This window comes from Diceros bicornis, chromosome 21 (assembly GCF_020826845.1).
Source record: "Diceros bicornis minor isolate mBicDic1 chromosome 21, mDicBic1.mat.cur, whole genome shotgun sequence".
Lineage (NCBI taxonomy): Eukaryota > Metazoa > Chordata > Mammalia > Perissodactyla > Rhinocerotidae > Diceros > Diceros bicornis.
In genome coordinates, this window is record NC_080760.1 from 25,459,982 (window position 1) to 25,485,757 (window position 25,776).

Here is a 25,776-nt window from a genome sequence, read left to right on the forward strand (position 1 = left end):
GTTATTAATAGCAGCCCCTTTCACTCCCCAATGTCCCAGGTTGAGTAACATATTATGTGGTCACGCTATCGTCCATATACAGTATGTACGCTAGGCATAGAACTTGGAATAAGTGCCTGGAGCTATCTACACTCTTGCCTCATCTTCCTTGTGCACTGACAGTCTGGAATGAAAAACTCACAGAACATTCATAGATTCAAATCCTCCCCATAGGTGGTCTAAAGCAATCTGAACAGGAATCTGTTTCAAAATGGACCCATCCTCCTATGGAAGTCCAAAAACTATGAGAGACAAATTACTAGGTAGCCCAAATCATAAACCTTAAGTTACATATTTGCAAAAATTGCCCAGTCTATCGATATTTGTTGTGAGTTGTGTCACTTACATCATTAATCCAAACAATTCCATCAAATGGAAGTAAATCCAAACTTCCTCTAAGCCTATATATTTCTCTCTGTACTAATGGCAAAACTATTCACCCAGTCACCTCAGCTAGAAACCTTAGGATCAAATTTGCTTCTCTCTCTTCATTCAGTGAAATTAGTTAAGTCCCATTGATTCTATTTTAAAAGTCTCTGGAAGTCATTACCCACAAACTTTTCATCAGAATATGATTTCTAATCTGCGATTGTTACAGTAGCCTTCCCCTCTCTCTATCCTTCTCCAACTCACTTCCCTCACTTCTGCTAGAATCATCTTAAATAAAGCAATCTCTTTAGTCCACTGCCTGCTCAAAACCCTCAGATAATATCCAGACGTCTTAGCATGGCACTTAAGATCTTTTTCAATTGCACTCAGCCCTCCCCTCTCCATCCTCAGTTCCAACCACAATTCCCACTAACCACATACTATTCAATGGTTTTCATCCAGGGATGGTACTGCTCCCACAGGAGGTGTTTGGAAATGTCTGGGGACATTTTTGCTTGTCACAGAGATTCGAGGATGCAAAGGACATTTAATGGGCAGGGACTAAGGACACTAAATGTCCAGCAATGTAGGATAAGTTGCCTTGCCAAAATGTCAGTAGCACCCTAGATGAGACTTGTTGTTCCTCGAACACATTATTTTTACACATATGTGGTTCCTTCTTTCTAGAATCTACTTCACCTCCCTCTATTAGTTCTCCCTCCTTCCAAAATAATATTGTCCTTGGATGATACAATTCAAACTCTTCTTATCTAAAGACCTCAGCTGATTTAATAGTCATGTACACAGTGTGTTAAAGGGAGATAATTAAATCACTCTCATATCACACTGGTTGCCTGCTGATATAGCACTTAGTGTATTGAATTATGATTCAACTTCTTACCCGTTTGTCATTTCACTCCATGTTCCCTTTTTCCTTATCATCCCCTCTATCCCCTAAAATTTGAGCCCCTTAAAGACAGGGATATTCCTTTGCATCTCATTCATTTTTTTAAACTCCAACTTCTAATATTTACCTAGAAACTGAGAATCATGCTACAAGTGATTTTTGCATTAAAAGATGAAAAATCATACCTGCATTCCTATGTACAGAATGCCATTCCTTAAAAACCTTTTTTGTAGTTGTTAAACCTAGAACTCAGAATACTTTGATGTAAAACTAAATATTTTAGTTACATCTTTTATCAGTAATGGTGCTTTACAGAACTCTAAAATGTACACATTACACTGCAAATTAGACTAAATCAGGTATTACAAACTCATGTAAAAGAGGAAAAAGAAGCAACAGATACTGTGGCAACCTGGAGAAAGTGTTCCTCAGTACAAAGGTATTTAAATTCCTTTTTTGTTTTTCTGAATGCTAAGTATACCTTAAAAAGATCTGCCTAATAAGCTTGTGTTTGAGATGCTTGTTATGAAAAAATACCTAGGTAATCTTAAAAAAAAAAAAGTGTGTGTGCAATATACTTCTATACAAAAGATAAAGTAAAAGTATCCTATCCCCCCCACTAATTTTTAAGTTTAAGCTTAGACTATTTCTGTAACATAGTAAAAATATACCTTTTTTCAGTCAAAATTTTCAACTTAATTCCCCCTAAGTTGCATAAACAGTAAGAGAGGACAGACGAAAGGCAACTGCTCACTTGCACATCTGTTCATATCTGGGGCTCGGTGTCCATAGTACCCTGATGGGCAGGAATGCAGGCACTCTCCATACTGGCGCATGCCTTCTCTTCGAAGAAAGAAGAACAACTTCTGTTGACATCGGCTGCACCCATTGTCCTTTGAACAAGACAAGCAACCCTTGCAAATGGGATTTGATACATAACTGGCTGTAAGAGAAACAAAAAAACATGTTTAAATATGAATATGATCAGACTTCTGGTCAATACAACACGCCAAGAAGACAAGTGTCTCCTGTTCTTTTAATTACATAAAAATGCTAAACAAAATATCCTTCGCCACCCCCACCCCCACAAACAATGGTTAATATACAACCAAGCTTAGAAACAAAGAAGAAACGCAGAGGCAGAGTTGAGGTCGGAAGCTCAAACTGAATGGCTTATGGAGATTTTAGACCAGACAGAGGCAGATTTCATGGCAGGGTCCTGAATCCAGACCAAGAAATATGCATGTACAAGAGCCGACCCTTTGCTCTCTTTATGTGGACTAGAGTCATGAGGGCTGTTTGTCTATAGAACAAGTATCAGAAGCCCCCATTCCAACTGGCCAGAGGATTCCAACGCTAGATTAGGCACATAGAGGGGGTGAGCACAGGAGAGAGAAAACATAACCCATGGGAAATAAGAACCCTAAGTGTGCAGAACATCCAAGTTTGGGATCCAAGTTCAAATTATCAATGAGGTATGGAATCCCTAAGTCAAGAAGTTAACAGAAACCTGTCCAGATCCAGGAAAAACACAAAGAAAAAATATTAAACTACCCTATAGAAATTTTCTACAATCCTGAGACCTGGGACTTTCATGGAAAACCACTTGAACATCAAAATGAACAGATCATGTGTACAAGCAAACCTCCATGAGGAAGAGTCATCAGTCTCAGCGAGAGAGAAATGTCACAAATAAAGAATCAGAAATAACAGAACAATCTGAAAGAGACTTTAAAATGAGTATCTTTAGAGTTTTTGAAGGAATAAAATAAAGACTAGAAATCACATAGGAAGAAGCAATATCATATAAAGAATGTGCAAAACAGAAAGAAATGAAAATTCTACAACTGAAAAACATCCTATGGACAAGTAGAATGGTAGACTAGAAGAGAGGGATTTAACTGGAAAACAAGTTTAAAGAACTGTAGCATAAAACAAGATCAAGATGAAAATGTAAAAAAGCAGCATGTAATAAAAAAAAGAAAATGTTCCAATACATGATTATTAGGTATTACAGAATCAAAGAACACAGAAAATGAATAAGATGTAATATTCAAAGAGATCACGGCTAATTAGTTTTCAGAATTCAAGACATGAGTTCTGAGATGAAAAATTCAGAGATCTGAGCAGATCAGTAAAAACAAGTCTGCATTTGAACACAGCATATTTATACTAAAGAACGAAGTCAAAGCAGAGATAAACAGCCAATTACCTGCAAAGGAATAAAAATTTGACTCCCAGCAGGCTTATCAGAAACAATAAGTATTAGATACTGGAATATTATCTTCAACATGTTGAGGAAAAATTATCAAACTGTAACTCCATAAGAAATTAAATGAGAGTATAACAATAAGAGCAAAATAAAGATATTTTCAACCAAAATAAAGGCAAGGCTGACCCAGCCCTGATGGCCTAGCGGTTAAAGTTTGGCACACTCAACTTAGCAGCCTGGGATCAGTCCCTGGGGGGCAGAACCACACTACTCATCTGGCAGTAGCCATGCTGTGGTGGCAGCTCACATAGAAGAACTAGAAGGACTTACAATTAGAATATACAACTATGGAACTGGGGCTTTAGGGAGGAAAAAAAGAGAGAGAGGAAGATTGGCAACAGATGTTAGCTTAGAGTGAATCTTTCCCAGCAAAAAAAAAAACCAAAAAACAAAATAAAGGCAAGGAATTTATCAAAAACACTCACTAAAAGAACTGTATATATTGGAGAAAATAAAATGGAACCCAAAAGGAAGTAGAATATAATAAGCAATAGTGATCAAACCAAGTGAGAAATATGTTGGTATATTCATTAAAATATTGATTTAAAAAAATAATAATTTCGAGGGTTTAAAAATAATACATATTTTATATTCAACAGCAATAACTTGAAAGACTTAAGAAAGGAAGCCAAAGTTAAAGATTCAAAGTTTCTGTATTATGAGTGAGGAAGACCAATATAAATTAAAACTGTGTTAAGTTAAATGTATTTGCTAAAATCCTAGGTGGCAACTACAAAAATAGTAATATATAACTTCTAAACCAGTGACAGCTACAAACAGATGTAATAAATGTATAAAATATGGGCAGGAAGTAACAATCCAAATGTCCGTGAACAAGAGAATTGACAAATTTTAGTGTATTCATACTACAAATTAAAAAAAAATGGATTAAACTACCAATATAGACACAAACATGAAGGAAACTCACATACATTATGCTGAGCAAAAGAAGCCAAAACAGAAAAAAAAAAAAAAAAGAGTATGTTCTGTATAATTCTATTTATATGGACAGCAAGGACATGTAAAGCTCATCTACGGTGATAGAAATTAGACTACTAAATGCCTTTGAGAGTTAGGACTGACTAGAAAGAGGCACAATGGAATTTTTGGCAAGTATATCAGTTTCCTAGTGCCAACGTAACAAATTACCACAACGTGGTGGCTTAAATAACAGGAATTCATTCTCAGTTCTATAGACCAGAAGTCTGAAATCAAGATGTCAGCAGGGCCATGCTTCCTCTGAAGGTCCTAGGGAAGAATCCTTCCTTGCCTCTTCTGGTGGCCCCAGGCATCCCTTGGCTTGTTGGTAGTATAACTCCAATCTCTGCCTCCATCTTTACGTGGTCTTCTTCTCTAGGTATCGTTGTGTGTCCTTTTCTGTCTCTTATAAAGCCACTCTCATTGGATTTAGGGCCCACCTTAATCCAGTATGACCTCAGATCCATCCTTACCTTAATTATATTTGCAGAGTGCCTGTTTTCAAATAAGGTCACATTCTGGTGTTCCAGGTAGACATGAACCTGGAGGGGGAGGACATTCTTTAACCCACTACAGGATGTGATGGAAATGTTCTAATCTTGATTTTATATTGGTTATACAAATGTATATATTTGTAAAACTCAAACTGTGCATTTAAGACCTGTGCATTTTTTAAGTAATGTCCATAATTTACAAGTAAATCACATCTCAATTTTTTTAAAGAAGAAAAAATAGATAGGAAGGCCATACACTAACTTTAGGATAATGTAGTTACTTATAATGACACCTCTTTTAAAGATTCTATAAACTATACTGAATGCTCACCTATAAGATATTCTTTGCTCTTATGAGTTTTCTTTTTTTAAAACAACAGAAATATCCAATTGCAGGGACAAAGTAGGGTAGTACTAAGTAAATGTTGAAACAGCATCTGAAAATTAATCCATCAACCTTATGAAATTCACTACCTCTAGTGATAAAAAGAGTAACTAAAAGAAAATAAGCAAAATATTATTTCTAGCCCTGGTATCAAATTTAGAAATGATGCAATCTGAAATCTCAGTATACATTCTAAAATATGAAAAACGCTTGTAACTTTTAGTTATCACCATCCCAAGCAAAGTCATAAATATAACAAGATATATAAGGTCACGTTGACTTCATTTTATTGGGTTAACCCACAAAAGAAAGAATAGAAAACTCATCAATTATTGAAACTTTTATAGCTTTGAGACTACATCCTGTTTGTCCTATATATTATCTTTATTTCATATAAAACTAATATCAAGCAATAGGTATTCGACTAGCAGCTCTACAACAGAGTACACTGTACACCACACCCTTCCTTTATTTATAATGATTCAACGTCTAATATATTTATAGCTACTTGCAGCAGATCTATATAGGTTTTAGTTCCACAAGACACTCGCCCTGCTTCTCCTAGGCTCCCATGGCCCTGATTTGCTCTTACAGTCTCTCTTCCAGAGAGGTCCCCAAACAAGTGCTTAGTCTACCTTTCAGAGCAAGAGCCACAGAAAAACAAAGGCACTCAGGACCAGGAATTAGGGCCAAGAGAGCTCTTTGAATTGGCCATTAAGATCCACTCCTTCCCACTTATTCCAGGCCTTTGTTCTATCAACTGTTTTTATCCACATATTGAATCTATTTCATGGACATTCCCTTGCTTGCAAACCTATCTATGCTTCCCAAGTAATTTCTCATTCACCACCTTATTTTCTTAAATCTGCAATTATGGAGGAAACAACAATTCAGACAAAAAATCACCTCCTTAGATATCGTTCCTAATAAAATTTTGGTGAACAACTTTCCAGATATCCCTTTATATATATATATGCATATATATGAATGAAATATATAATTTGTATTTTTCATAACTGCAATCATACTTTACATGTGGTATCATAACTTGTTTTAGTCGACTTGTAAGCATCTTTTCAGGGCAATGAACCAAACCAACATCACTCTCATATTTCTTGGAAGTTTCAGTTTTACCCGCTGCCTTTACTTACCACTACCACTCATTCAATTATCCCCAACACTACTTTTATGCAGACCACAACCAGTTTTGTTTGTTTTTTTTGGTGAGAAAGATTAGCCCTGAGCTAATATCCGTTGCCAATCCTCCTCTTCTTGCTGAGGAAGATTGGCCCTGGGCTAACATCCATGCCCATCTTCCTCTACTTTATATGCGGGACGCCGCCACAACATGGCTTGATGAGCAGTGAATAGGTCTGTGCCCGGGATCTGAACCTGCGACCCTTGGGCCACCAAAGTGGAGCATGGGAAGTTAACCACTACACCACCAGGCTGGCCCCACAACCAGTTTTTAATACTCAATTCAAGACCTCATTCTCAGTTTCTGGTCCTTATAACTCCTGTAGCCTGGTCATTGGTGAAAGTTTTCTTCCTCCTCTAGCTTCCGTGATAATGTCTCCTCCTACAGACTTAATTCTCATCCTCATTCTTGTGATTTCCATTAATCTTCTCATAACTCAAGCTGTTATGACTTCACACTTAGACAGTCATGGTGTTCCCAACCCCACGTCCACCTCTCTCTATTTACTTTCTATTGTTGGGTCAATTTTCCTGCTTTTATACTCATCATAGGATTTCTGTCATACCTTACTTTGACAAGATAATTATGATTTATAAAGCATTTTCACATAGCTGACTGAAAATAAGCCTATACTATTTACAATTTCCCCAGCTGCCTTCTGAATAGGTTTTATTCTGATATTGTTATTAGTGTCCTGAGCAGGGTGTAAGGAGTGAGTATGTAAAAGTTTCAAAACTTGGGATACAGCTCAACTTCTCTGTGTAAGAAAGGGGTAAAAATTGGGGATGGGGTGGGTAGGGTGCAGAAAGCTGGGTGCGAGGAACAGAATTGGGAATATTCGGCAGCTATATGATGAATGCAATGGCTTTGGCAGAGGAGGGGGTGACTGGGGAGAACCCAATTTATTTTAATTTTCAAGGTTGTCTAAGAACATGCCATAGAATCTTAAGCACAGAGATCCTACGGCATGATATTTGGAGAAGCAATTTACGACTCCTTTGTGAAAGAGCAAGTCCTTAAATAAGGGGAACTAGGAGATTACGGCGAGGTCAGGGGCTGCTACCGGAGCTGCATCAGAGGCAGCCCCACACTGCAGAGCCCTCTGCAACATGTCTGAGAGCAGTTCACGGGCTGCTTTCTACTTGGCAATTTAACTACAGACTTGAAAAAGCAATATCACGGTTATCCAAATCCCAAACTTAGCTTTATAAGTAAAGAGAGAATTTGGTGGATTCGTATACACAGCAGAATGGTTTAAGGAGAAGGCTCTCTGGACCACAGTCATCACAAACTAAAGCTGAAGCTATACTTACTTTCAGTTCTCAAGTTAAACCAAGAGCTCTTTATCACATAAATCACACTCCATAGCAAGAAGTATGGAGAAAAGAGAATTACAGAACCAGGAGAATCGACATAAATTAAAGGCTTTTTGTTTTGTTTTGTTTTTATGTATCAGAAGCCAACTTTCATCTTGACCACAAAGATTTCAGAGTCAACAAATCTGCTCTAGATTTTTGTTCAAGGTATTCTTAAAATCATTAAAAGCATTGCTTTATTTACTTGACCCTTGACTGACTTAATGAAAATGAATTAGGGAATACTGATCTGAGTCCATATCTTAGATATCTTTACAACCGTACACATGAGGAATTCTCTTAAAGCAAAAGTGACGTGAGCCACACCCAACCTGAGTGCTCTCTTCCCTTCCCCGAATCTTCTTTAGTCATTAATAGTGCTCCTCAAGGCTAAAGGACAAGAGCACATGTAATTTTTGCAATTAAAGCTTCGTGCCCCAAACCTCAAATAGACTTTTCAGTTTACTTAACCATTGCCCAGTGTCAACCATCCTAGTGGCCTCTACGTTGTAAATCAATAGCTTAACAATTCAACAAGAACTTCCTTCATCCATTATATGGTGACGACACCAATCTCTGTATCTAAACTCAGGCAAAAATACTCTAGTCATGTTTAAAGGTTTAATTGATTTTGTCAGGATCTTAATAAGTCAAATGGCTCTGCCTATTGCTATGAGACTTAATTCGTGTGTGCAGGTGAATAAACAGATCTTAATTCCCAGCTTTGATGACCATGTTTATTTGCTCTCTCTGTAAGCTTCAACTCTTCCAACTCTAAAGCCTGCTGGGATCCAGAGCCTCATCATTCCAACCAAAATACTTTTCTAAATCTAGACCCACCCAAAATTCTAAAGATGAAATATAACACATAAACACTAAAAATCCTCAAAAAGGTGTTAGACAATGATATTAACACAAATCCATAGATATCTCCTTAACAGGGAAAGGAATATGCGGACATAGAAAACAAGAAAAATCATGAGGCAGAAACCAGATAACAATACCTATATCACAAACAGCAGATCAAGAGAGAAAAACAGCGTTAAGTAGAACTCTTTACTTTTAATTCCAATTCTTTGATTTGTGTTCTTCTTAAATTGCAAAGTAAGCTTGGTTTTTTTATGAATTCTAGTATTTTAAGTTTGATCCTTTGTTAAATCAAATCCAGTTATTCACATTTTATCCCATAGAGCATTTTAGGTAGGTGTTGAATGTCCATCTGGTTCTAATATACTCCTAACACGTTTTTTAAGTGCTCCCTTGTTTCTGGAGTTAGTCCCTGTCAAGCAAGAAGAAATCTAAATTCCTTCAAGGTGAAGGCATCCATTCCTGACAAAGCATACAGATTTCTAATTCTGAAAATAATGGGACTTAACAATGGGCTGTTGGCATCTTAGCCTCATTCTATATTTGCTGGTTAAATAATGTTACAAGTTCAACAGATTCTTTTAAATGAACAATTACTATTAACTTCATCATTCGAGCTTATTATAAAATTGCTAATATTTGTCTCTGCCCAATCCGAAATTCAAGATGTATATTTAAAAACAAATCCTATCTCTGGCACCAATAACAGGGAACTTGCACGTCAGATCCTATACAAATCCAGTTGGGCACAGATCCTCCCTCTAGAGCTTGGCAACATTGGGATAAAAATCCTGTAATTGTGTGTACTTCCAAGCTCAAACTCAACTAAGCAATCAAGGTCATGAATTAAGGAGCCACACAAGATTTGACAAAAATGAGAAATGCCTATCTGAGGATACTTTGCTTAGTTTACATTAAATTCTAAGTATTTATAAAAAATATCATCATAAAACACATAATCTGATCTTTGATACACAGATGACAAATTTTATCACTCTAGACATTCACCATTATAATCACGCCCTAGACAGAAAATAGATGTTAAAATCAACAGTGTTAATAAAGCTTAGAGAGAGATAAATTTCTAAATGTCCACTGAAGTTTAAGAGGGGCTAAACTAACTTAAGATGAATTTAATGTAGAAAAATTTTTGAGAATAAAGGGCAAATGTACCAAAAATTCCAAAATTTTAGAACCTCTAGAATTAAGACATATTTTCTCAGAATCTCTTTTTATCTTTTGTCATGAATTCTTCCATAGATAATATTTTTAGGTAAAAGACTTATAAAACTTTAACTTCTCAAAGAAGCACTAGCTTTAAGAAATCCATATTAATTAGCTGCCTGAAAATGTTATTATTTAGTCATTAGTAATACCATTTTATGTACCTCAAATATGTCAATTAGGAAGAAAAAACTGGATATATCCTTATCTCTAGAAGTATTTCTTAGGAAAACAATATTTCTAAAAACTTATAAGCCTCCCAAAATATGTAAATCATCTCTAGAGATGAATATTCTTAATGACATCATGATTAAAGGTCTTTAAGCAGATGATATTGGTTGTCCTACCAAGTATGTATTTCACTGTACAAAAACTCAAATAAAGCTACTAGGAGATTTTCAAAATACGAAGGGAGAAAAATAAATAGAGTTAGATTTATTTTAACACATGAAGTGCTAATATCTCAAAAAAAAAAAACAACAGGAAAATTACTCCAATTATAAGTTCCTAATTACTCTCCAGTACCAGCACCATTTGAGCCATAATCCTCAGAGAGGGGCACCTCAGAAGTACATTTCCAATCATAATTAACTACGGCCATAGTGTGGTTCACTGGACAAGATATTTTTTACACAGCACAGGGGAGCAGAAAGACTCTGTGAGGCACGTGTCATGTATGCTTCAAGCCTGTCTTAACTAAGATGTCACACGGAAGCCCAGAATACTCAGTAACTGCAGGTCAAGGAAGGACAATGAACCAAGATGTGGTCATAAAATAAACGTGGATGGAGTCTTACGTTTGAGGGCACAACAGATTTATCCAGAACATGATCAACACATTCTAACTTAACACGTCACAGACATCATTAATATTCAAGACAGTTTTGCCAAAACTGAGAGAGATTGAAAGATGTACCAAAGTAAACTCTCACTGCAGGAAAAATAACTTTGGTTCAGCACATTTTACCTTCAGACAAAGCAGTATCCCTTCAATATATTTCACCCAAAACATAAGCACAAAAGCAGATGTGGGTTGCACATCTGGTGGTGGGAGCTAAAGATTTCCCAGAAGAGCTTCTGAATGCAAGTCAATCACAATGCAAGATACTTAGTGCTTTGTTTTTTTTAAATCAGCACCCATGAGGTCCTGATCCTCAGGGCTCAGCACTATAGAGAGAAGCTCCAGGAAAGCTAAAATTAAAACTTTGACATTCCAGTTCTATGCCCTGATCAACTGAGAGTCAGCCACATTCCAGCCTATGCCCGAGCAAGAAGCTCAAGTAGAACATAAGAATTTGAATCAATTAAATGGGATTTAGAAACTCTCCAAAAACCTATTTCCAAAACAGTCATTAACACCCAAAGTCAAATAAAAAGAGAAGATACAAGAAAAGATAAAAGCAGCTATATATGACTGATAAAAAATGAAAATCATGAGCACTCAGTTTAGCATATCCGGTTCCCCAAATGATGAAGCATTTTCCATAATTAACATTCACTTTGAAAGCCAAGCCCTCTAAGAATTATTCCTTTTATCCCCCCCTACAAAGTCTTTGACACAGAAAACTTAATGCATATCCCTACGCTAGATGTTAATTCTGACAGGTAATGGAAAATGATCAGAACATGCTCATCACAAAACTAGCCTATTAAAGTAGGCAGAATACACCACTAGAATCATCAGCTCTTCAGCTTCAACAACCGCTAACACCAATAACAATTAGTTGATGAAGTCAGAGAAAAAGATAAGATAATTTGGGATTGTTCATTTTCCCAAAGATATATGACGTTTTTGAAACAAGGGAAGAGTCATATCTTATGTTGTATAAAAGAAGCCACCTGCTTGAATCCATGAGAGAGAGAAAAAATTCACTCCATAAAACTGTTCTCATGCCAAAAGAAAAGTAAGCTTCAAGTTAGAATGTGTGTGATCCTATAAACCATGCTAGAAACTGCTGTGTAGTGCAGATTACTCGTGCCAAGTGTTGGCTTGGACTTTCACAACATACTTAAAAGACCCCATGGAAATATGACAGACTGTTGGTGCTAATGGTAACTCCAACATGAGCAGATCTAAATGTATACATTTACGAAGATTGTGAAACCACCACTCTCGCATGGTTCCATGTTTATACAAGGAGATAATCCAATCATTTAAATAGAAAAAAACAAACTGCTCACAAACAGAGCCAGATTTTTATTCCATAAAGTACTTAAATACTTCTTAAACTAACATTCTTTCAAAATAGTTTTGCATACTTCCTAAGTACTGTAACATAAGTGCCATAGTGCCTGACCTATCCAACTTCCCGTAGGAAAAATCTCCCCCTCCTGCCTATTCAAAGATTAAATTGTTTTTTAAAAAGGGGACAAAGGGTAGGGTGGAGTCTATTCAATGTATATTCCCATCATGTACAAGGTATTCAACCACCTCATATCCCACCTGCTTCCTAGAATAGAAACTAGTTTGCTAACTCCTGTTTATTCCACTATTTTAATCTTAAAACAATAAAAGGAATGCAAACTGGATGGCTTATTTGGTGTCATAAACACAGTCCTTAAGAAGACTCAGTGTCGTAACTAACCAGATTAAAGACTCCATGTGTTTTAGACATGGAAACTTCCATGGGTCATACCGCTCTGTTTAAAATTGAGAATGAACACTCTGTTAGCTACATTGTCCTAGAGAAAGGTTTCTTCAAACGAAGATAATAAAAATTTTTTTTAAGTTTAAGTGAAAAACACACTAACAAACCCTTAGGGTTGACAAACATTATGCAACAATTATTCAGGAATACACTAAGATGCAAAAAAAAAAAAAGTGAAAGCTTTATTATATTCCATGTAGATCACTTTTGGTAAAATATTACATACATTAACAAAAATCAGAATGATTCGCTACTAAATCTCTGGACCTACACAGAACTTAGTTCTTGATCATTTTTAAATCAACTGTCTGCGTTTAACATGTATAAACTGTTTTAACATGCTTTGTCGATTTGCTAACTTCACAGCAATCCATACCTTAGACCTAGTTTGAAATCTAACTGCTTAATTATTTTTATTCTAAGAAAGTTCTGTCTATTCAAAACAAGAAGAAATGAAAAAGAGAAAAGCCAAAATGGGGGGGAAAAAAAGAAAATGAACTTTGGGGAACGTGCTACATGACAAATTGCAGGCTACATGCTTCTCCACTTTTTGAAAGTAATGCTTATTACTCATAATTTCTGTTTATCAAAGTGAATAAACAGATCAGCGAGTTTAAGAAACTTTCCAAGGTCATACAGTTTGTTAGTGACAAATTTGAATCCAGCTCTGACCTCTGATTTCAAAAGCCATGCTTTTTATTTCCCCATTAAGAGATACGTGTACAGCACCTATGGAAAAAAATGCATTATACCATGATTAAAACTGCGAGAACTTTCCTTCAAATTAGGCTACGCCCTTGTAATTTGCTCACTGCTCCTTTGCTCTGTTTTTAGCTATGGCAAAATAATCCAAGTTCCTTTTGATGATTAGTCATTAAGAGAACTATACTAATTCTTTCCTAATATAACTAGGACTATATTAAGTCTCATAAACCAACAAAATTAAGATGTCATCCACAAAAACACTTCACAGCAAAACTGCTGATACATCAAAAAGGATAATAGGGGAAACTGAGTTACAGGTTCCTTCTGGCAGAGGTTAAAGAGAAGTCTTCAGAATTACAAATGGAAGTCTTTAACTGTTTGGGCATACAGCAAATGGCCAGCACTTTTTAAAAAGGGATCTCTACTTGACAAGTTCAAAGAAAAAACAAAAAATCACCCCCAAACCATGCAATTTCCTGCAAATGGGCCACTCTCCTCATTGTCTTTGAAGACAGATCCTGTCCTGGCCAAGGGTCCTTTGAAGTAACACAGCAAGCATACCCATGTAATTAGAAAGGCTGGTACACCACTCAAACGATCAAAATTAGACTTTAAAAATGCATGAAAGAAGGGAAGGATGGACTGACTGACTGACACAAAGAGGGGAAGCCTCCATTCTGGACAGACCTGGAAAGCCTTTTGCCACTGCTCACTGACCATGATTCTCCTCCACTCCCTCCAAGCCTTGGGAGCCAAAAGCAAACTGCATATATATTAAAGGAAAACTGTAAATGGTGTTGGGTCACTCTTGAAAAGTGGCAAAACTATATGCATGTGCATTTACAGACATAGATGTGTACATAGACATAGATGTATACACACATACCTACATTTATGTGTGTATATGTACAAATGTATGCATATACTATTTTTCTGAATCATTTAAGTTGCAGACATTATGCTTTTATCTCTAAATTTTTCAGTGTTCAGTATGTATTTCCCGAAAACGAAGACATTGTCTCACATCAGCCATATTTATACAGTATTATTTTCTAATCCACAGTCCATATTCAGTTATTCTAATAATGTCCTTATATTTATTTTTTCTTTAGACTAGAATCCCATCCAAGATTATGCATTGCATTAGGTTGTCATGTCCCTTTAGTCTCCTTTATTCTGGAGCAGTTCCTCTTTCATGAGTTTGACGTTTTGGAAGAGAACAGGTCAGTTATTTACAGAATGTCTATTTGGGTTTGTCCGATTTTTCCCTTGTGATTAGTCATGCATTTTTTGGATAACGTACGAAGTGATGTTATGTCCTGTTCTTGCGCATGTCAAGAGGCACATGAATTTGGTTGCATTAATGATGGTGTTAACTTTGATCCCTTGGTTAAGATGGTGCCTAACAGGTTTCTACAAAGTCATTATTTTTCCCTTTGTAATTAATAAGTTATTTTTGAGGAGATACAGCAAGACTGTATAAATATTCTGTGCTTCATCAAACTTGCACACAGTAGTTTTGGCATCCATTGATGATTCTTGCCTAAATCAACTACTATTCTGATGGTTATCAAGGTGATTTTCATTCCTTCTCTATTTATTAGTGGGTGTTCTAATGTTAGGAAGAGCTTTCCCTCATTTTTTTCTCCCTCATTTGTTTGTCTGCTTGTTTGTTTGTATTGGTAGGGAATCACAGATTTTATTCAGTGGACTGTAATCTGTTGCTGTATTTAATGCTCAACTTACTCTAGATTTGTTCAGTGAGAGCCCTTCAAGGTGCTATGGTTTTTAAATTACATTTTATGTGTATATTACCAATGCTTGGGGGGTAGACAGGAAGGAGATCTCATTTATCCTGGAAGAGCTAAGTAGTAGTAACATGAATTGGGTCTTGAAGAGAAAGCAGGAGTTTGCCAGTTGGAGAAGGATATCCCAAGGAGAGTAAATAGTATGTGCACAGATGTATGCACAGGGCTGGAGAACACAAGGACAAAAAGTTCAGTACGTCTGATAGATCTTGGCCTATCTTATTGACAATTTATCTTTCAGACAACAGCAAAAACAACAAAGGAGTCACTCAATACTTAACTTGGATACAAGGAAGAACTTGTTCAGAATATGGAAATTATGATGTTACCATGGGGTTTATAAAAGTAGAATACAGAAACTGTGACCCTAGAAGTATAATCGAAGAATTTAAGAATGTATATTTTTAAAAGTTTGGAAGGAAACAAGTTTGGGTTCACAGCCAATGTTTCTAAATTAGAAGAGGAGTTATTTTCAAAATAAGAAATCTACTTACATAATACCAGAGGGGAAAAAAATGAGTGACATTCTGTAGAATTCAATATGGTTTCATAGGAAGTTCTCTGATGAATTCAAACATTTTAAGCAACATGTACAAAAGGATACATTTAGGAGAAAAATAGAATACAGTAATAAAAAAAGAAATGTGAAGAAGGCTAAAGTTTCCTAAGGTTTATGGAAAAATTTTTAAAGCAAAATTAACAAAAAGTTAAGCTTAACTATTAAGATATAAGATAATATTAGCTAAAAGAATAGATTATTTTCTTTTATTTTTTTATTTACTAAAAATAAAGACCTTCAAAGTAAAAAAGGAAAATCAAGCATGGCTTAAGAATATTGAAATATAAGGTAGGCAAGAAGACCCTAATGAAAAATATTTTTATATATTTTTTAAAATATTGAGAAATTAGTTCCTGAAAAAATAAAAGAATTTAAAGAAGGGAGATGGACAAATGTCTGATTTTCAATAAGTTGGGAAAACTGAACTTCAAAAACTCTAAATTCTAAAAGAGACTTTAGGACACAAGGATTGTAAGCACTTATAAAAAATTATTATAAACACCTGTCCTGGTGTTTGTAAGTCACTAAGTCATATCAAAATTAACCTCATTATTTTAAAAAAAATCATAATTTCCCTGCTTTATCTCCCTATCTATATATCAATATCTATACCCATGTCTCTATCTGTCTATCTACACACAGATTTATAGACAGATATGGAAATATACACACACACATATTTGGCAAACTATCTGAAAGTAAGTTGTAGACATCACAATATTTCATGCAAAATTCTTCAGCATGCTCCTTCTGAGAATAAGAACACTGTCCTACATAATCACAACAATATTGTCAGACCTCAGAAATTTAACGTGGGTAATATTATTAATATGCTGTCTATATTCACACTTCCTCAGCTCTCCCAAAAATGTTCTGATTTTCCACCTACCCAGAAACCAATCAAGGACTGTGCATTGCATTTAGTTTGTTTCTTTAGTCCTTTTAATTTGAAACACTCCTCCCACTATTTTGTGTCTTTCTTGACATTGAGATTTTTAGAGTCCAGGCCAACTGTCTTGTCGAATATCCTAGAATCTGCATTTGAATGCCTGTGGCCACATAATTAGATTCGCCATTTTGCCATCATTAATATGGTAATTCAGGCAGGATCATCACCACCCTAATACCATTAGGTAAAAGTTTGTTGGGAAACTATACCACCCAAGAGATTTCTTATTAATTCCAAAGAGGGTAATTGCCTTTATGATGGAGAGATTTGGCCAAATCCACATTAACCAAGAGATCAAACTGAGCATCACTAAAAATAGGACAAACTACATGTGCCTCCTGCTGTGTGTCATCCCCATTTCATCACCTGTACAAAATTCCTGTCAATAGACACATTCTCGTAATTACTTCATAATCACTAAGTCTCCAATTTCATTTCCAGGGATCCTGAACTTGATGTTGTAGAAACCTGTTTCTTCCTCTTTATTTTTTTCATTGTTACTCTTCATTAGTACTTTCATTTACTTCATTACTTCATTTACTTTCATTAGTACTCTGAGAACAAAGTATTTCAAAAAGGAGTGTAGCAAAAGAGGAAAATAAAGAGTCAGTAGACAGAGATCACGAGGAATTTCGGTTTCTGCTCAATATGAGAGCCAATCATCAGGCTCATATACATAGGCATGCACGTATGCACACACACGTGCGTGCATACACATACACCCCCAGAGAGTGGAGTAACAGAGGCAATTAGCTACTTTCTGAGAAAACCAGTTCGTCATTGTGGAATATAGCATTTCTAGGGCCACTACATATTCTTATGTACTACACAGCTGTAGGGGGCACTCTTCACATAGAGCAGTTCTGCCCAGAACTGATATAAAGCAGAAGTTTTTATATTAATTATAAAACTAATTATCATGAGCCCTAATGCAGTCTGTAGAAGTATTTTGTTTTACCCACACCATATTTTTCCCTCTAAAAATTCTTTTTATGGGAATCCAGATTTCTTGCTTTTTCTTGAATAATCAGATGATATGGCTCACATTCCTATTTGGTAACCATCGACATGGGCTATACAGCAGCTGCCTCCATTCAGCAGGCATGGCCTCTGCCCTCTCTATTTCAGTTCATCACTCTCCATGGTCCAGCACATCACCTACCTCACTCACAGAAGTAGCCACCTGGCCCCTGAGGATCACCTTCTACAAAGGAGACACGACACTAGAGTTCATGTTGTCACGCACAACATTTACCTAACATCCAATTCACTTACCAACTGGGAGGTTTAAGTCATCTTACAAATCAATGCAATCTTTCTCGCTGTGAATTAATAATCATGAGATGACAGGTTTTTCACCGTTGCTTAGTAAAGACCCGTTTGGCATAAAGAGAAATAGATGTTATCACAAGTAATATCAGTGAAAAACAAAATTAGATTCAAGTATTAAACTATTATAAACATATTTAAATGTACTCAAATTTCATACATATATAATACAAAAATCACTCTGTAAAATGGTTTGCCCATTTTAAAGTCTATGTTCATAGAGCAATTAAAAAGAATCTCCTGAAAGGCTGTGTAACAAAGTCAGAAACTACAAAAAAATACTTATTAAAGAAACAAACTTGAAAAAAATAAAACAACATACAGCAAAGGGTAGATTTTTTTGTATAATGAATACTTGCAAATAAACATGGAGAAAGATCCTTCTAGAAGAGGAAGTAGGGAATATAAACAAACTACTAAAAAAACAGAAATGACCAAAGAAATGGAAGCATGTACACGAAAATATGTTCAACCTCATGAGTGACCAAAGCAATGCAAATTAAAATAAGGAGTCAACCTCACCATATATTAAGGTTTAGGAGGTTGATGATTAAAAACTATCAGTAAGCATTTAGGAAATGGGAATCTGACACACAGGTGGTGGTAATATAAATTAGCACAAATCTTCTAGAGTATAATTTAGCAATATTGCACTTTTCCTTTGACCCAGTAATGTCACTTTTAGGAATCCTGCAGAAACAATGGGACAAATACATAAATATATACAATTTATATCACAGTATTAGTTTTAATAATGAAAAGATAAATAGCCAAAGAATATTAAATAATTTATATTAGATCTAAAGTATTGACTTTAAAGATCATTTATTATACACAGCAATGTTAGTTAACATATAAAGAAGGCTCTTTCCATATAGAACAATGTGGGAAGGGAGGCAGATTATTCAAACAATGTAGAATTCTACTTTTATTTAAAAACACATACATATTATGTGTAATGGTATAATACTATGGAGTGTTAACTAATTTTCTTTTAAATTTACTTTTAGACCTTAGCTTTTTCTTCATTCAGATATACAAGTGGAATTCCTGGGCTCAGTGGAGGGTTTCTCAAAGAAGGAAGTGCAAATGCTCAAATTTTGAGTTTCCACATGGAATTTTAAAACACTTGGAAGAGACAAAAACCTTCCCTTTCCTTTAATTTTATTGCACTATAAGATACTGAGTTTTGAGTATCAAGAGCCAGAGACACAAAAGACACAGAGCAAAAAAAGATTCTGTCCTAAGTAAGTGTGGAAGACTATATAATCAATCAGAGCCAATTACCTGCTTAGACAAGATAAAGACCCCATGAATGGGGGGTAGAACACTCAGTTCAGGCTGAGTGGGTCTCTAGAAAGGGACCAGTGCCCTACCCTTGGGGAAATAGTGGGACAAAAGAATATTCAAATCCTGTCCTGATAAGTTTGGGAATCAGATCAGAAGATATCTGCAAAGCCTAAGAAAGTAGGAGCATCCAGGTGTGCCCTCCAACCCGGACACTAACAGGGGCAGAAGGGGAGACAAAGGAGTGAGGCATTGGGGCAGAGAGGGTCTGAGAAGTCCCCTCAAGCCCAAAGCAGTCTAGGAGGCCATCCAAAATAATCTCACATCCCGAAAAGAGCTCAGAAGTGGCTAAGTGAGAACAGAGACCAGGGACACATAGTCGGGGCAGAAGATGCAGAGCCCAAGGACAGACGAATAGAACCTTCACGAATGAGTACCTCAGCGGGGCATGTGCAGGCCTAGACACAGAAAAGGTCAACAATAACAGCACACAGTAATGGAAAGCGGCATCAGGACGACAGAGGCCCTGTATCGCTTTCCCTCCCTGACAAACTTGATGCAAACCTTGCTGAGAAGCGGGTGGAGGGAAAAGAAGGGAAGAGCAGAGCTCATTTGGGGAAGAGAATGGAAAAAACACTTAATTGACAGAGCACATGAATTTACCAGGATTAATTTTCCACTATTAAGAGGAACAAGGCCTCAAGATAGATGCTAAATTCAAGTTCAGAAAATGACTTTGTTGCACTCCTGGGCATGCGTCTTAGGAAATTTCTACCTTCTACACACACACAGAAAAGTATCTTAGAAAGACAGACGCAGAAATGTTAATAGTGGTTAACGCAAGGAGGTAGAACGGGTCAGGGGTTTTCTTCATACGGTCTGGCACTTCACAAACATCTTGCAATGAACTCATATTACTTTTCCAATAGAAAACAAAGCTATTTGGAAATTAAACATAAATCACAATTATTTTGCCTTAAAATGTTTTCAAGAAATTTAAAGAATAGTTTGGTTTTTAAAATAATTTTGGTACCAAAGTACAATGGACCATTTCTTTCCATTTGTGAGTTTTTACTTTAAGTTATCCAGAGTTTCAGATACAGAATTGAGGCGGAAAAAACGTCCTTAACTTACATGAGTGATTTACCTGAAAGAACAAAGTAGGACACGTGCCGCTTGAACCACATGCACTAAATGAACGTTCTCATCCATGTGGAGGAACTAATTGGGCAAGGAAGAGTTACTGTCTCTTTAAAAAACACACACAATCCTAATTTGCTTAAACTACGCACAGAAACCCAAAGGCCTTAATAACCTTAATTACAATTTCCTCCAAGTAGAACATTCATAAACCTTAAATCCCTTTACTGAGTTTTATTGCCAGTAATTAGGCAAAGTACACAGAACTGAAAGAGCGTGTGTGTTTAAATTTAATAGAATCAAGAAACATTTGTGTCATTTAGTCTCCTACTTTTCAATACAGAATGGAAGCATTTAAGAAGGAAAATGAAGAGAGATGGGAAGAACTCAGAATAGGTGGGAAAGAAGGAATTTTTGGATTAGTTCAACATCCAAATAAATCTAGTATTTGGCTTCTGTTCACATAAATAATTCCTTTTAATTATTCCTTAAACTTTCCAAAACATATTTAGTGGGAAAGCTGAAACCAAGATTGGTTTTTACAAACTACAGTGCCACATTAGCGAGCGATACTCGAAAGCCTTGCTCTGAAACATGTGGTCCCTCAGCCCTGAGCAGAAGCATCACCTGGAAGCAGAATCAGGCCTCAGTCCACACCTAGTGAATCCAAATATTTATTAAAACAGGATCCCCAGTTGATTCCTACGCATTGCTTTAAGGCATTCAGATCCAAGTTTTGAATGCAGCGCTCCCCCCACAAAAATGTTAATAAGAAAAATAAATTTCTGTACCTGACAACACTAAAACTGCCTCTGTGTCTCCCTATATATAAAAATCGATTCAAAGGAGAATTTATACATCTTCATATCAGAAAAACAAAGTCTTAAACTGCAAATTGGTTGATATGCAAGAGAAATTCCAAGGGTAGATTTATTTCCCAGGGTTATTAGTTGACCCTATTCAGTCTACAATATAAGAAACTACTAGGTCACAAAGTAACATCATAGTCAAGCACAGGCTACATAATAAAGAAATTTTGCAAAAAGTTGAAAAGTGAGCTTTAAGAGTACATTATATAAAGGAGAATTAACAAAGATTACGAAATATAAAAGTTAAGGTTTTCAAGTGTTCGTGCATTGAAATTACAATCCTCATACTAGAATTTACCCTAATGTTACAACCCACACAAATCTGGCACAGATCAGGGTTTAATGGGTCTTGCCACATTGGATCAGACTCACGGTCCTTCCTGTCCAGGATCCTGGTGATGGCACCAAGGGACATGCTGGGGGAAGAATGAGTGTTCTTTGATGTCAACCTCAAAGGTTAGGAGCGTACCCAAAACATCCTAGTTCCCTGTAATAACCCATTATGGATCTGTCATCCACAAATTTAGTTAAATCATTTTTGAGGTTATTTATATTTTCCACCCCTATTTCCTCTTAAAGTAATCAGTTCCATAAGTTTATAACTAGTTGGGTAAGGTGATATTTTCTAGTCCCACTGCCCACCAACTCTTGGAATAAGGCAACGTTTTTACTATCAATTCTATTCGTATCACCTATGATGTCAATATAAAACATGGCCATATCTCCTCACAGCACTTATGTTTATAGATTCCTGTTGTGTTTCTTTTCTCCCCGTGGGCAGGCACCTCCTCTCTTAATCATTTCAGAATCCTTCTTTTATCTTCTCCAATTTCATTTTACATATTTTGGGAGGTTTATCAGTCTATTACAAGGAATGGGTATACTATTAATTTGTTCAAAGATAAGAGAAGGCTCTCTACTTGATTTAAAAATTCATTTCCTGATGATTTATGACCTCAGTCAAAATTCTCAGGGGTCCTGTAACCCCTTACCAGTACTAGTAACTTAAACTAGAAGTTTAACTTCCAATACCTGTAATTCGGCTAGTTTCTTTTTTGTTTGGTTTTTGGGGTTTTTTTGCCTTCACCCTTATATTTGTCCACGATTGTGAACATAAATCTATCTGCCTGTTTCTATTTCCGCACACTCAGGTAAGCTCAAGAGCTTGCCCTAAAATTTCTCCTCATCGGCTTGGCATTCTACTATCTAGCAGAGATTAGTATTGGCAGTCAAAAGCAGACTGTATACTCTTTCAAAATAATAAATTAAGACTACATTGATCATCAATCTTTAAGACTCCCAGTTTGATACACAATTTCTTTGTAGAAAAATGCCCCACATTACACCTGTGATTCCTAGGCCTTGGTTCGTTAACCATAACAGAAGCACATAAGTACACTCCCCAGTTATATGGCGACAAAGTGTCTTAGACATAAAGTTACATCACTTTCTTCTGATATACACACATATTTGGATTAAATTCTTCAATGTAGCTCATAACTGAGCATAATTAGCCTTAGGAAAAAAAAATTATTAATTCTCCCCAGCAGGTTATTTAGATATCTGTGGTACTATCCTTTATTTCACATTCTAATAATATGTTACACAAAAAATAAGTGACACCACTCATGAGAAGTATTACAAGGACTGCTTTGAGAATTTTTTACTAATACCTGAACTCGTGTGGTAAAGTCACAAGAACTTCAATCATGATGAAGATTCTCCCCTTGACCAAACTTTGGTCAGGCTTCTCTGAATTCTCGACTGGGCCTTGACCTTGGGACCTATCCTTGCTGTGCCTGCATAGCCCAGTGGCAGCAAGAATCCTGCTATTTCAGTTTAGGGAGAATTTCTCACCCTTGATATCTGACCACCCTGGCTTGCCTTCAGCAAGAATCCTTTAAGTCAGTTTAGTAAGACTCCCCCTACCCCTTGATATCTCCTTTTACTAATTTTGCATCCACCAATCCCTTCTCCCACCCTAATCCTGGACCGTAAATCTCCATTTTTCCTTGTTATTTGGAATGGAGCCCAGTTCTATACTGAGGTCTCTTTTCTTCTATTGCAATAGTTCTTGAATAAAATCTGCTTTTACCACTTTAACTACTGTCCAGCTCTAGTTCTCTTTAACAACCACAAAGAAAAATAAGATACCAACTATCGGCACCTATGATAACTTCTGAAGGTGAAGGTGAGGGTGCAGAGAGGGAAAGATATCCTCCTAGAGAGGCACATGCTCCTAACTGCCACCACTCACTTGTGGGCTGGAGAACTGCGGAGGAAATTAAGAGAGTTAGAAGCAGTGAATGCTATAGGAGGGCCCATCCTGAGGCTGAAATCTGGGAGTGAGGAGACAGCTACAGGAAATCTCCAGAAACCAGGACCACCCAAAATAGTCAACAGCCAAAGCAGAATAAAGACATTTTCTGACATGTAGGGTCTCAAAAATCTATATCCCATGTACCCTTTCTCAGTAAGTTACTGAAGGATATGCACCACAAAAATTGGAATAAACCAAAAAAACAGAAAAACGTAAAATATGGAATCCACGAAATAGCGTGTCAAACGTAAGTTAGAGGCAGAAGGAATCCCCATGACGGCGAAGGGAAACCCCAAGATGATACTTGTGAAGCAGCCTACTAACAACCAGTCTAGATTGCACCAGATCAGAGACTCTGAAAGAAGTTTTTTCTAAAGGATAAAATTAATAAAATAGTTCCTATACTCTAACATACTAGAAAGAGATTTAGGCAAAATGAAGAGTTGAGAGCTGAATTAGAGATGTGTATATAGAGGGAAAACCATCTCCACAGAAAGCAAGTTATGCAAGATAGGAAATGTAATAAATATATATATATACACTCTGTGGCTTAGCTGTGTTTGCACGGTTATAAGAATATAAACACCAGCTATTTATCCTTCCAAAATTATAATATAACTATGCTCAGATGATGGGGCGGAGAAGCAGGCTTGTGTGTAGTGAGGAAGGAAGTGGTGAAAGTAAGCCAAATCCTTATCTCCCATAGCGGCAAGTCAATAGATAACGCCCTGAACTACAAGGAAGACCAGGAGCAGTAAAGTATGTTAGGAAGAGTTATGAACATAAATACCCAATAACTCTAAAGGAGTTGAAAATAGTTGGGGGAGAGGTTGTAGGAGGAAATTGGGATAAGGACAGCAATTTTTCATAACAACCCTGGTAGAACTATTTGATTCTAAAGTATGTGTGTGTATAGTTCAGATAAAAACAAAATTTCAAAACAAAGAATGTACTTATTTCCTCACATTAGTAATGAATCATTTGTCTATACTTAGGAAAATTTGAATTTTATGGGATTAAATTAGAAGAAATTCCAAACTGAAGATTCAATTACATAGTCCTTACAAAGTCAAAGGGAGAGAAATACATAGTTGAATGTTAATATTCTGTGGCCTGTCAGCAGTTAATATCACAATATTCAAATTCCCAGATTTCTTCCAGTTGCTACCAATTAGAAAAGTAACAAAAGCCTTTAGACTTTGAAGTCCCGTTCTACAGCATCTTACTTCATTCAGCAATTGAACAAAACCAATTTATTTGATGTAAAGATAAACAAAGCATTATTTGCCGTAATGTTTTTATTTACTTAATTGTGGATAAAATGATACCCTTAATTCATATTTACATTTCCTTACTAAAAGGGGACTTCATTTAAATCTTGGCAGAAAGCTCGAGTCTCAAGACAGATACACAGTTCACCTCATTCTATGGTGAACCCTTTTAGGAGGTCTCTTATTTTACTCTGGGGAAAATGAGGAAATTAATCCAAGTGATCTGAATGTATTCTTACATAAAATATTGGGTTTACAAGAAAAGAATGCCTGTATTAATGATACATGGCATTTGTAATAAATTCTTCTCACACTGTGGTATATTAACCAATATTTCCCAAACCTCCCTTAGGGCAACACAAAAGGCCTCAAGCAGCTAGCCAGATTAACTAGGACCACATCAAGTCAAACCAGGCCACACAGAAGTACTGCCCCCATAAGAGACAAAACAATACATGTATGATTTCAATAGTTTCTCAAGCTGTTCCAGAGTTGGCTAAAACTTACATCTTTCCAGACTTAGCAAAAATACAGACATTATCCAGGCCTAAGGAGTTTTATATTCAGTAAGAATTAAGTCTCTCTGTTCCTCTTTGCCAAGATGTCTCAAAGTCTTAAAAAGGAATGGAAAGGGGGTAGGGATGTGATAGAAAATCCAGATAAAATATTAAAAGCAAATGCATGTATCAACAAATGTGAAGATTTTTTTTCTGTAAAACATGAAGAATCTAAAAGTGCCAGTACTTTAGATTTCATGCCTTCAGGATCTTTTAGTGAATTTGGCTTTTATATTTAATAATTCT

General features: G+C 36.2%; 1 protein-coding gene and 1 long non-coding RNA gene across 2 annotated transcripts in view; one reads left to right on the forward strand and one right to left on the reverse strand.

Moving 5' to 3' along the window:
* Positions 1–25,776, reverse strand: part of RSPO2 (R-spondin 2) — a 155,764-nt gene that overhangs the window by 80,581 nt on the left and 49,407 nt on the right. Inside the window, exon 2 of the mRNA XM_058564789.1 lies at positions 2,070–2,258. Coding sequence (XP_058420772.1) covers positions 2,070–2,258 — 189 coding nt within the window. The remainder of the gene's footprint in view (positions 1–2,069; positions 2,259–25,776) is intronic.
* LOC131419544 (uncharacterized) overlaps positions 1–25,776 on the forward strand; it is a 57,151-nt gene that overhangs the window by 16,369 nt on the left and 15,006 nt on the right. The window lies entirely within an intron of this gene.